We start from the raw sequence: 11,064 nt of genomic DNA, 5'->3' as shown, positions 1-11,064 counted from the left end.
AGAGAGAGGGAGACACAGAATCTGAAACAGGCTCCAGGCTCTGAGCAGTCAGCACAGAGCCGGACGTGGGGCTCGAACTCACAGACAGTGAGATCCTGACCTGAGCCGAAGTCGGATGCTTAACCGACTGAGCCACCCAGGCGCCCCAAGTTTCTGCATTTTTAACAAGCTTTCAGGTGATGTTGATGCAGGCAGTCTGTGGACACTGAGTAGTGGAGTATTAAAGTATTATGTTGTGCTGTGGGAGTCACGTGGTTGAAAACTAATGCCTCCCCTCCCTCCCCAAACCATGGCTGAGAACCACTGATCTAGTTCAATGCCATCGTTTTGCCACTGGGGAAACTGAGGCCCTCAAAGATAAAGTGACCTGCCCAGACAGCCACTGCAGCTCCATAGCAGATGCAAGACAAGATGCCAGTGTTTAGAGTTCCAGGCGATGCTCTTCCCTGCCTCCAGCCCAGCTTCTAGGTCAATTCATCTTACAAGTGGCAGTCCCCCTTCTGAAAATGAAGCCCACCTCCTTGGGGACAGCTTCCTCTTCAGAATCAGCCTCAGATACCTACAGGCAATTAGAAAGTATCTTAGATTTCAGCTCCCCCAACACCCTTATCTGGTACACCTGCCCACAGTCGGCCTCCTGGGGGAAGCCATGGTCTCTGTGCCTTCATTCCCATCCCAGGAGAGACCACAGCTGGGATGCTGTGGCCAGGGCTCTGAACAGCAACCCTGACTGTTTGGCAGGGTGGATGTGGGAGAAGTAGATAATCTGCAGTATCTCTCCTGTCCCCATTTCTGGAGGGCTTCATAGAGCAAAAAGGGGTGAGATGCGTTTGCTTAAATGCTGGTAATGGAGATGCATTATAGAGGAAAATGACCTGGAAAGCAGAACATTTGGGATCAGAGTCCAAATCCCCACACCGGTATGTGCCCCCTTGGCCAAGACTTCTCCTTTGTTGTTTCAGTTTCACTATATATAAAGGCACAAAATCTTTGGACTAGAAATTTCCAAATTTCCTTTCAAAGGTATTTTCCTGTGAGTTTGAGCACTGTGGGCCAGAATCTACCTTTGGGGAGTCAGATGGGTTTTGAGCATATGTGCATTTAAAAAATGCATTACAGGCGCCTAGGTGGCTGGGTTGAGCATCGGACTTCCGCTCAGGTCACGATCTCGCTGTTTGTGGGTTTGAGCCCCGCGTCGGGCACTGTGCTGACAACTCAAGAGTCTGGAACCTGCTTCGGATTCTGTGTCTCCTTCTCTCTCTGCCCCTCCCCCATTTGTGCTCTGTCTCTCAAAAATCAGTAAATGTAAAAAAAAAATCTTTTTTAATGCATTAACTTAAGTTATCCCTAGACCTCCTTCCCTGTAACAATCTTTCAGATCTTATGCCCTGGGGGGGAGGTAGGGCTAGGTTGCACCTTTGTAATTGAAACCAGGACGCTGCGAGCTGAGGTTTTTCCTCCGGATGCCCCAGTAATCCGCGCTCTCTAACAAATCTGGCCGGTTTTTCTTTCCTCTCTTTTTACGTGGGTTCCTTTCCACCTGCAGATGCCTCTCCCCGTGGTGTCTCGGCTGGAAGTGCCCGTGAGCCGTCCGAGCTAGGAAGGGCAGGCGGACGGGCAAGGTCTCCCACGCTGCTGCGCTCCAAGAAGTAGTATTGGCGCGCACCCTGGTGGAAAACCAAGGAACTGCAGGCGCTTGGTTCCGGCTCCGCCCCCCGGGCCAAAGCCTTCCAGGTCACCTGTGAGCCTCCGCCCAATGACCCGAAGCGGAGGCGGTAGCGCCCGAGACTAAGCCGGGAATCTTGGAGGGAGACAGGGTGAGGGGCAAACGGTATTGGGGAGGCGAGAATGTGGACAGCAAAGGGGCGAGGGAGTGGGGTGGGGTGGCGAGGGAGGTGGTCCCGCGACGGCACTGGTGGGTCGGGCTCCCAGTTGGGCAGGGCCCTGGGAGCTTGCGGTGTGCGCCCGCCTGCTGCCTCCCAAGCCTGGAGCCTGGGCTGTGCACGCCGCGCATCGAGTGTGTCCAGAACCCAACAGCAGTGTCTTCCCTGAGTGCCTGTTTACACGTGTTGGGAAGGGGGGGCTCCCAAGGGCTGAGCTCTGGCCAGGATGGTGGAGAGGCGGCGTGAGGGGGACACATGCACCTCCACCTCTCCCCAGATGGCTTCGTGGAGCTCTGACACCCCGTGTTCCTGCGATTGCTTTGTTTCCGTGCCCCCGGCCTCGGCCATCCCAGCTGTGATCTTTGCCAAGAATTCCGACCGACCGCGGGACGAGGTGCAGGAGGTGGTGTTTGTACCAGCAGGCACTCATGCCCCTGGCAGCCGGCTCCAGGTGGGTTAGGCCTTATGGAAGGGGCGGGAGGTGTGGTCGATCTAGGCAGTCTTCTAAGACCCTCCTCCTCTGCGCCTCGCACCTGGCAAGTCCCCGGATGTGGTGGGAAGAGCGTGACCTTCCAGTCTACCAACCTGGACCTGGCCTGTTGTTTAGCTGCTGTCCACCTCGGTTTCCTCATCTGTACAATGGGAATGATAAAACCCTTTCTGAATGGACTCCCTCTCTCCTCCCTTACCTGCAGTGCACCTACATTGAGGTGGAACAGGTGTCAAGGACTCACGCTGTAATCCTGAGCCGCCCTTCTTGGCTGTGGGGGGCTGAGATGGGCGCCAATGAGCATGGTGTCTGCATTGGCAATGAGGCAGTGTGGACCAAGGAGCCAGTTGGAGAGGGGGAAGCCCTACTAGGCATGGACCTACTCAGGTGCGGACCCTGCCTTCCCTCATCTCTACACACTGAAAGGCTGAGAGCCGAGGACAGACCCAGGCCATCCTCCCCTCCCCTCAGCTAGATACACCAGGGCCTCCTCCTTTTCGTCCCCGTTGCCCGTCACCAGAGAGGCTGCCCCTGCTCCTCCTCTCTCCTGGCCCCATCGCCACAGTCTGGTAAGGAGCTCCTGAATGTGGCCGCTTCTGGGCCTCTCCTGGCCCAGAAATAGGGCAGTGGTTTCAAATTTCTTTTTTAAATAGAAGTACTTTTTTTTTTTTCCCCTCCCAACTGAAATCTCATATGGAGTCCCGATTTACAAAACCAGTAAGAGCAGAGCAGCTCTGGTTGAAGAGAGGCTGGGGAACTCGGGCCCCTTCTTTCTCTGAAACCACGTTTGAGGCCTCTTCCTGGGACCCTCAGAGAAGAACTTGAAAAACACCCGCCTAACTGCGCTTTCATACAACCAACGCTGGCGGATTTTTTTGTGTGACTTGGGCCTCTCTGGGCGCCTTCTGTCCATTGGAGCTTCCGTCACCAGCCACTGATGCTGCGTTCCCCTTCTGTGCATCCCTTCATGCCAGGCTGGCTTTGGAACGGAGCAGCTCTGCCCTGGAGGCCTTGCGTGTGATCACAGACTTGCTGGCGCGCTACGGGCAAGGGGGCAGCTGCCGGGAGGACCCCACACCGTTCTGCTACCACAACACATTCCTGCTGGCTGACCGGACTGAGGCGTGGGTGCTAGAGACGGCAGGGAGGCTGTGGGCCGCACAGAGGATCCAGGGTGAGAGCCCAGCGCCGGGGCTCGCCTCCCAGAGCTGTCCCCTTTTGCCAGCCTCGGGAGGGGGTGGGAAAACCCTGGGTGAAGGGCAGGGCGGATCCACGTGCAAACTTCTCACTGGCAGGCACACCCAAGGAAGGTGGGAAGTGAGCCCAGTGGGGAACTTCTCTCCCCACTTTACCTGCTTAAATCCTCTTGTACTTGAGCTGGCCGCCTCCTCTGGGAAGCCTTCCTGGACTTCCTGGTGGTCAAGTTTCCCCCTTATATGCAAGCAGGTGCCTTTTCATCATGTGCACCACGGTTGCAAGCTCACATTCATTTCTGTGATCATTTTGTCTGTCTCCCGCTCCACGGGGGCAGGTCCGTTCTCTTCACCATCATCTTCTTAGCACCTGGCACAGAGTAGGTGCTTAATGACAAATGAGCCACCCCCCGCCCCCTACTTCTCCACAGAAGGGGCCCGTAACATCTCCAACCAGTTGAGCGTAGGCACGGACATCTCGGCCGAGCACGCAGACCTTCGGACCCGTGCCCTGGCCCAGGGCTGGTGGGATGGGCAGAGCACTTTTGACTTCGCTCAGGTCTTCTCCCTGACCCAGCAGCCTGTGCGCATGGAGGCTGCCAAAGCCCGCTTCCGGGCCGGGCAACAGCTTCTGCAGCAGCAGCAAGGTCAGTGCGTGGACGGCGGTGGGGTGGGGGCCAGGAGGGCCACAGTGGTGCCAGCCTCTCTCCTCTCCCACAGCTTTGATGCAAGGCCAGAGGTCCCCCTTCTGCCTGGAGGGCCCCTCAGCCTGTCCTCCTTCGCAGGGGGCATCACGGCAGAGGTGATGATGGGCATCCTCAGGAACAAGGAGAGCGGCATCTGTATGGACTCTGGAGGCTTTCGCACCACGGCCAGCATGGTGTCCATCCTGCCCCGGGATCCCACACAGCCCTGCGTCCACTTCCTCACCGCTACTCCAGACCCATCCAGGTGAGAGGAATGGGGGCGGGGAAGGCGGGGGAGAGGGTGCCAGGTGGGGGAAGATCGGGGGGATGTGATAACCTTTGCTCCCTCCATCTCTGTCCCGTTAGGTCGGTGTTCAAACCTTTCATCTTCGGGGCGGGGGCGGCCCAGGCCCCCCAGGTGCTGTCCCCCACTTTTGGAGCACAGGACCCTGTTCGGACTCAGCCCCGATTCCAGACTCAGGTGGATCGCCGGCACACCCTCTACCTCCGGCACCAGGTGGCCCTGGGGCTGATAGAGAGCGAGCAGGTAACCCTCGGGGAATAGGGGCTACTCTGGGGCCATGACTCACTTCTCCTGCCCCCAGCTGGGATTCTGGAAATATGAGGGGATCCGGGAGGGGAGGAGAGACTCCAGAGTTGGGGGGAGCGGAGTCTTTGCCTTCAAAGCCAGCTGCCCAGGAGAAGACCGGGTGCCCTGTCCTTCCTCCTGCTTGTGGCAGATGGCAGGCGTCTCCCCTCCGTCCAGAGGGAAGCCTGTCCCTGGGACCCATCTCCACCTTTCCTGGGCAGGATCGGGGGCAGCAGCTCTGGCAGAAGCAGCGGGATCTGGAGCAGGAGGGCCTGGAGGCTGCGCGGCGGCTGCTGGCTGGGGAGCAGGTGCCACCCCCACAGGAGCTGGGTGGCCTCTTCCAGGCCTTTGTGGAAAGGGAGAGCCAGGTATATGCCTGAGCACCATGGGGCCGGGGTAGGCACAGGACCCCAGTGCAATCCCTTTGCTCCCCTCAGCCTTGTTTTGGGTGGCCAGCTCGGCCTTTGCCTCAATAAAGTATGTTATTTCCCTGTTCAGTGAACTTGATCCCAGGTCTGGCAGGGGCAGGAGAGCCAAATGAGGGCAAAGGACAGCCCTGAGCTGGCTACAGGGCTTCTGGTGGGCTTGCCAGGCAGCACAGTCTTCTCACTTGGGTGATGGAGAAGGTTGTGGAAGGGGCCTGTGAGGAGAGGTGCCCCCCCCCCCCCCCCGGTGTGTGAGCGCATGTGTGCAAGAGATCACGCCTGGCACAAAATGGGGCTACTATCTGGGGAGAATTAGAACCGCGGGGTTTTGGGTCCTTGGCTTGAGCCTTGGAAGGGCAGTCCCTGGGAGTGGCAGTGAGATGGCATCTTCCACAAGGTGATGCCCACTCAGGACCCAGGAAGCTGGGGGGGAGGGGTTGAGGTGTGCCAGCCCTTTGGGTAGTTCCCGAAAGGTCAGACACGTGTTCTTTAGAATCAGGTTCTGTGTTTCTGTGACTGTTTCCCACTACCCTGACGGCTTGCTTCCCCTGAGATGCACCCCCCCAAGTGACGTGAAAGACGCATTCAGGGCCTGGAGACATTTTTTATTGGGGTGGGCTCCTGCCACAGGAGAGGGGTCTGAGAAGGAGACCCTGTTTCTTCCCCATTCCTTGTTCCTGTGGCATTGCTGATAAGGAGGGACTGCACTTCATTTCTTGACTCTTTTGGTCACCATTTTGGTTGTGCTGGGGGCCCCAGCCAGTGAGGCCTTGGGGGCTGTGGCTGCTCGGGCCCCCTTCTTTGCCTGGACAGTGCTTTGCTGGCTGGCAACCAGAGGGCAGGGTTTCTTGGTGGCAGAGGTGGCTTGTGGCAGGGAGGCGGGCTTGGGGGGTGTCTCCTTCCTCCGCGTGGGAGTGACAGAAGGACTGCCGTCCCTAGCCAGGGCCCCCCCGGGCAGCTGGGGGAGGTCGGTGAGGGCGGGCTTTGTCCCCATCCTCAGGAGGTGCTCCGTCAGGGCTGCCTGCTGCCTGAGTTCCTTGTGTCTGCTCATCTCCTGCTTCAGCTCCTCGAGGAAGCCTGCGAGGGGCCAAGATGGGAGGCAGCAGATGGCCTGGCAGGACGGCCCCTGGGCTGAGGCGGGAGTTCTCTGGCTGACACCCTGCCCAAACTAACCCTCTGTCGGCCCTAATGGGGAGGGTGAGTCGCCTGCACGCCAGGCTGATACCTGGCCCCGGCTGTACCATGCTCTGACCCAGATGCTGGTCTGGGCCTGGGGCCTCCTCCCTCGCCCCCGCTGCTATCTTAGCTTCCCCAGTGCCCCACAGGGCAGAGGTGAGTTCTAGGGAGGGCGCAAGCCTTGGAAAGCCCGGCCACCTCGCTCTGTGCAGAACGGACCACTCAGCTCCGGGAACTCCTCGTCCTCGTCGCTTGAGTCTTTATCCTCCTCGTCCGAGGCCCAGCGCTCTAACACAGGCTGCTTGTCCAGGTCCAGGAGCAGCGGCAGGGCTTCTGTCACTAGCTCCCTGCAGGGCAGAAAGGGCAGAGGCTACCCAGGAGGGCGGCCCCGGGTGGGGGGCCTGGGAGGGCGTGCAGGCACAAGCCATAGGAACCGCACCCAGAGAGGTGGTGTTCACAAGCTGGGAGACGGGCCTGCGCTCGGCCCCAAAGAGCTAAGGGCTGGCTCCATGTGGACCTCTGTGGGGGGGGGCGGGGTGGAAGAGAAAAAGCGGCCCACTTGAGCTGGGGTGAGAGACGAGAAGGTGCCATGGATGGTGACCCCAAGTTTGCAGGCCGAGAGGGAGTCCGTGTGGAGTTAAGAATACGAGGAGCTCAGCCATCACCCCATTTCTTCCCACCCTCAATGCATCTTCACCTGTACCCATCCCGGTTGGTGCAGCTGTTTCCACTCAGGTTGAGGATGAGAAGGCTCTGCGGGAATTCATCTGCACACACCAAAGAGAGGGCAGTGAGGGTCCCATACCCACCTTCTGGCCCAAAGCCACTGCCTCTTTTCCACCTCCCAGGACCCCCAGAGGCTTTGCCGCCAATACAAGCATAGGGAGGTGGTGGCAGAGGGGAGGGAGGGAGGGTCCTGCCCAAGTCTTAGCCCGTGAGCCGGGGCAAGGACATTCCTACCCAGCTTCAGTGTTTCTATCAGGTTCTCTGAAAGGTCCAGAAACTGGAGATGTGGGAGGTCATGGAGGTTTTCCACCTGCCTGATTTGGTTTCCTGCCAGAGACAGGAAGCTGCAGGGGAAGGGAGGGGTGCAGAGACAGAGCTGAGTCACAGAACCGCCAAAGGAAGGGAGGAAGGCAGCAGGCACTCGGGGCCCCTGGCTGAGCAGCCATACAATGGATGGGGACACATGGTCTTCTGGGGTGAGAGAAGCAGAGTGAGGCTTGCGGGGTCCTGAGCTGACCAGACGTTGGGCTTGGAGATGTCTGAGCCAGTCAGTTCTCTGGGGTGTCCCTGTGTTTCCCTCCCGACCCCCTCCCCACGGGCCTGAGCCCTGACCCCACATACCGCAAGGAGGGGATGCAGGCCAGGTTCTCAATTCGCTGGATCTTATTCTGCAGAAAGCAAATGAGTTGGGAAAACTAAGCAGACCATGTCTGCTCTTGCAGCTGGAGGGCTGGCACCCTGGGAATAATCACCCCACTCCCGGAACTGGAGCTGTCACTACCTCGAAATGATTTGCTTTCTCTGGGTGGATGGTTAGGGGTGTAAACTTAGGGGCTAGATAAACTTCATTAAAGTATACCCTGCTCACCCCACAACCAAAGAGTGACCTGGAAATCAAGAAGGAAACCAAGGGGCCACGGGGAAATAGGAAAAGCCTTGGTGGTGGCTTATGTACACGGAGGGAACAATGAACATATATTACTTTGATTTTGAAGGTTTCTGTGAAGAAAGGTTAAGGGCACTGGATATATTCAACCTGGAGGAGTTGAATATGTATATCCAATCAACCAACCACCCACTACCACCAGACAGCCTTCAGGGTTCTAAAGGATGCAGAGGAATCTTCTGGTTCCCTCTTTCATTTCCTCAAAACAGGAAATGCGCTCGAGCTATAGAACACGGGAGATTTAGGGTAGACACCAAAAAGAACTTCTAAACCAAGAGAAGTATCTGACATACACAAGAAAAACAAACAGTGATTCAGGAGCATGCTCAGGATATCTTTTGGGAGGACTGGTCTATCAAGAGAATTCCTGATTCATCTGGGAACATTTTCTTTCTTTCTCTTTTTTTTTTTTTAACGTTTATTTATTTTTGAGACAGAGAGAGACAGAGCATGAACGGGGGAGGGGCCGAGAGAGAGGGAGACACAGAATCGGAAGCAGGCTCCAGGCTCTGAGCCGTCAGCCCAGAGCCCGACGCAGGGCTCGAACTCACGGACCGCGAGATCGTGACCTGAGCTGAAGTCGGACGCTTAACCAACTGAGCCACCCAGGTGCCCCAACATTTTCTTTTTTTAAAAAGATTTTATTTTTAAGCAATCTCTACCCTCAACCTGGGGCTCGAACTTACAACCCTGAGATCAAGAGTCACATGCTCCACTGACTGAGCCAGCCAGGTGCCCCCTCTGGAACAGTTTCAATGAAGGTCTGCCTACCTGAACACCAGGGAATGGGCAAGATGGCCTGACTGGTTGCTTTCACATTAAACAGACTTGGTCCACAGAGGGCAAGGGGGGAGGGACAGCAGGAGGCAAGAAGGTACCGCTTGCAGATAGAGGCTGTGAAGATTCTGGAGGCCCTCGAGGTTGCTGATAGCAGTAATCCCCTCTCGGTCCAGGCGGACAGTCTGCAGTTCAGCAAGAGTGTGAAACCTGGGGGAACAGTCAGCAGGTGGTGTAACAGATCCCACTCCTGTGGTCCCTTGGCAGGGAAGATGGGAGGGGGTAGGAAAGGGTTTTCGAGCTAAGTGGCTTGGCTGAGATGTCAGGACTTCTTGACTCATGAGGCAGCATCCAGATCATGAAACCAGGTCAACCTGGAGACCTGGATCTCGATAAGTAGCACCGGGAAGAATCAGAGGGTGAGAGGAATAGGACCCTTGGATTGGGAACTGGTTGACAGCTTACGGTTCCCAGAGAGACTCAGGGGCCAGGGAAGGCTTCCCTGGGCCAGCTCAGATGGTGGAAGCGGGCACTGGCACAGGGATGAGACCATCTCTGCAGGAATATCCTTCCTCACTTCCCTTTCGAGTGGTCCATGGAAGGAAAATCACTTGATTCATCCACTCATTCATTAATTCCACAACATTTACTGAGTGCCCACTGGAGACAAATGAGAGTCCCTGCCCATCACTATTAGGGAAGCAGGCCAAACATCTAGGACAAGTGGGTGACAGACACATGAAGGGACTAAGGGGGTACATGGACTGTGCACTGAGTCCTCAATAGGGGAGCAGGCAATGCTTCCTGGAGGAGGTGACGTACAAGTAGGAGTTAGCCAGGAAGGTGAGAGGGGGATGAGGAGAAGGCATTTCAAGCAGAAGAAACAGTATGTGAGAATCCAGGCCTTTTCCAACTTTAGTTGCCCATGAATCCCTTGGGGGTCTTGTTAAAATGTAGATTCTGATTCAGTAGGTCTGAGGTGGGCCTGAGAGTCTTCATTACTAACAAGCTCCCAGGTGCTCAGCACCATCTGAAAAGGTGCTAAGGTGTGAGAACAGAGGGTCTTGGAGGAATTGTGGAGAATGGCGAAAAAGGCAGCAATGGTCAACTCATGCTAGGGTATTTCGATTTTATCCTGGAAGTACTAGGGAGCCAAGGAAGGTTCTACCAGGGAGTGCCTGATCAGATTTGTCATTTAAAAGGATCACTTTGGCAACCATATGGGGAGCCTGGACTGGGGGCAGGGAAACTGATGAAGAGTTCATTGAGAGGCGATGGCTTACTTAAGAGCCTTATTCAAGGCAGTTGAGCAGGCATGGTAAAAAGAAGGAAGGAGGGAAGGAAGGAAGGAAGGAAGGAAGGAAGGAAGGAAGGAAGGAAGAGAATACTGTTTAAGGAGGCAAAGTCGATTAGACATTACCATTGACTGGATGCGTGGAGTAAGTAAAGAGAGGGACAAAGATGAGCTGAAGAAACAGTACAGCTCAGGGGACTGGTCATTCTGTGTGTTTCAATTGTCCAGCACCCCTCTCCTCCCGCCGCACTCACATCTTCTCTGACAGATCCTCATCCTCAGGGAAGGCCAAGTTCCGCTTAGTGATAAGGGTTTCAGTGATGCACACGCCTCCTTCCTCTGGACTCTGGGCAAAATTACCTGTGAAAAGACGAGAACGATTCCCTTATTCTTGGAAGCCTGACCCTACTGTTATCCAACTGTTCTACCCACCTCTCCATCCCCTACTCACCTCCGGGCATGATCTAAAGGCTACTGGCCTGGCGCGGGATTAGCACGAAAGGAAGCAGAGCAATTTAGTCCCCGGGATGGCGGAACCCAGGATGGTATGAGAAGAGAGAATTTCAGAGACTGGAGGGACAAGGGAAAGTGTTGATTCAGAGCAAATTAATGAGGCGGGGTAGAAGACAAAAGTAAATCGAGGAGACGGGTCTGGAGTTTGAGGGGTGCAGAGGGGCTTCGCTAGTCCCCAATGGGGGGACTGTGGGCAGGGAGTGGAGGGTGAGGATCCCGAGAAGAGAGCTGTGCGGAAGACGCTAACCGTCGTTGCTAGGAGACTGGACGCCAGTTGGGGCGTCAGGGAGCGCGGACTAGGCGGTCCTGGGCTTAGCGCGCATGCGGATTACTGCTCCAGCCGGCGGATCCGGCGGCTGCTTCCGG

General features: G+C 56.4%; 2 protein-coding genes across 3 annotated transcripts; one reads left to right on the top strand and one right to left on the bottom strand.

Moving 5' to 3' along the window:
• Positions 1–1,708: 1,708 nt before the first annotated feature.
• Positions 1,709–5,334, top strand: SCRN2 (secernin 2). The gene is made up of 8 exons (XM_019415929.2): positions 1,709–1,817; positions 2,161–2,334; positions 2,579–2,760; positions 3,348–3,547; positions 3,998–4,213; positions 4,352–4,517; positions 4,619–4,799; positions 5,063–5,334. Exons 2-8 carry the CDS (start codon positions 2,161–2,163, stop codon positions 5,219–5,221), a joined length of 1,278 nt encoding a protein of 425 aa, XP_019271474.1. The 5' UTR covers positions 1,709–1,817; the 3' UTR covers positions 5,222–5,334.
• A 516-nt stretch (positions 5,335–5,850) lies between these two features.
• Positions 5,851–11,019, bottom strand: LRRC46 (leucine rich repeat containing 46). 2 transcript variants are annotated; one of them, XM_019415930.2, is made up of 8 exons: positions 10,637–11,019; positions 10,440–10,545; positions 8,993–9,101; positions 7,790–7,836; positions 7,403–7,512; positions 7,140–7,209; positions 6,641–6,789; positions 5,851–6,343 (listed from the first exon to the last, which is right to left on the bottom strand). In XM_019415930.2, the coding sequence occupies exons 1-8, from the start codon at positions 10,644–10,646 to the stop codon at positions 5,976–5,978; spliced, it is 969 nt and encodes a 322-aa protein (XP_019271475.1). In that variant the 5' UTR covers positions 10,647–11,019; the 3' UTR covers positions 5,851–5,975. The 2 variants fall into 2 exon arrangements, with proteins under 2 accessions (XP_019271475.1, XP_019271476.1); XM_019415931.2 differs by having other exon boundaries at positions 6,662–6,789; positions 10,637–11,018.
• Positions 11,020–11,064: the final 45 nt, after the last annotated feature.

This window comes from Panthera pardus, unplaced genomic scaffold (genome assembly GCF_024362965.1).
Source record: "Panthera pardus isolate Hobbes unplaced genomic scaffold, ASM2436296v1 HiC_scaffold_3, whole genome shotgun sequence".
NCBI classification, from domain to species: Eukaryota; Metazoa; Chordata; class Mammalia; order Carnivora; family Felidae; genus Panthera; species Panthera pardus.
Note: the sequence above shows the minus strand (reverse complement) of the source record. Positions and strands in the feature narration are given on the sequence as shown.

Excerpts from the sequence above, each read along its gene's own strand:
- SCRN2 (XM_019415929.2), top strand. The coding sequence starts at position 2,161 with ATGGCTTCGTGGAGCTCTGACACCCCGTGTTCCTGCGATTGCTTTGTT. Across the intron at positions 4,214-4,351 it reads GCTTCTGCAGCAGCAGCAAG|GGGGCATCACGGCAGAGGTG; the intron begins GTCAGTGCGTGG and ends CCTCCTTCGCAG. Across the intron at positions 4,518-4,618 it reads GCTACTCCAGACCCATCCAG|GTCGGTGTTCAAACCTTTCA; the intron begins GTGAGAGGAATG and ends CTGTCCCGTTAG.
- LRRC46 (XM_019415930.2), bottom strand. Across the intron at positions 6,790-7,139 it reads ACCAACCGGGATGGGTACAG|GGAGCTAGTGACAGAAGCCC; the intron begins GTGAAGATGCAT and ends TCTGCCCTGCAG. Across the intron at positions 6,344-6,640 it reads TCCGTTCTGCACAGAGCGAG|GCTTCCTCGAGGAGCTGAAG; the intron begins GTGGCCGGGCTT and ends GGCCCCTCGCAG.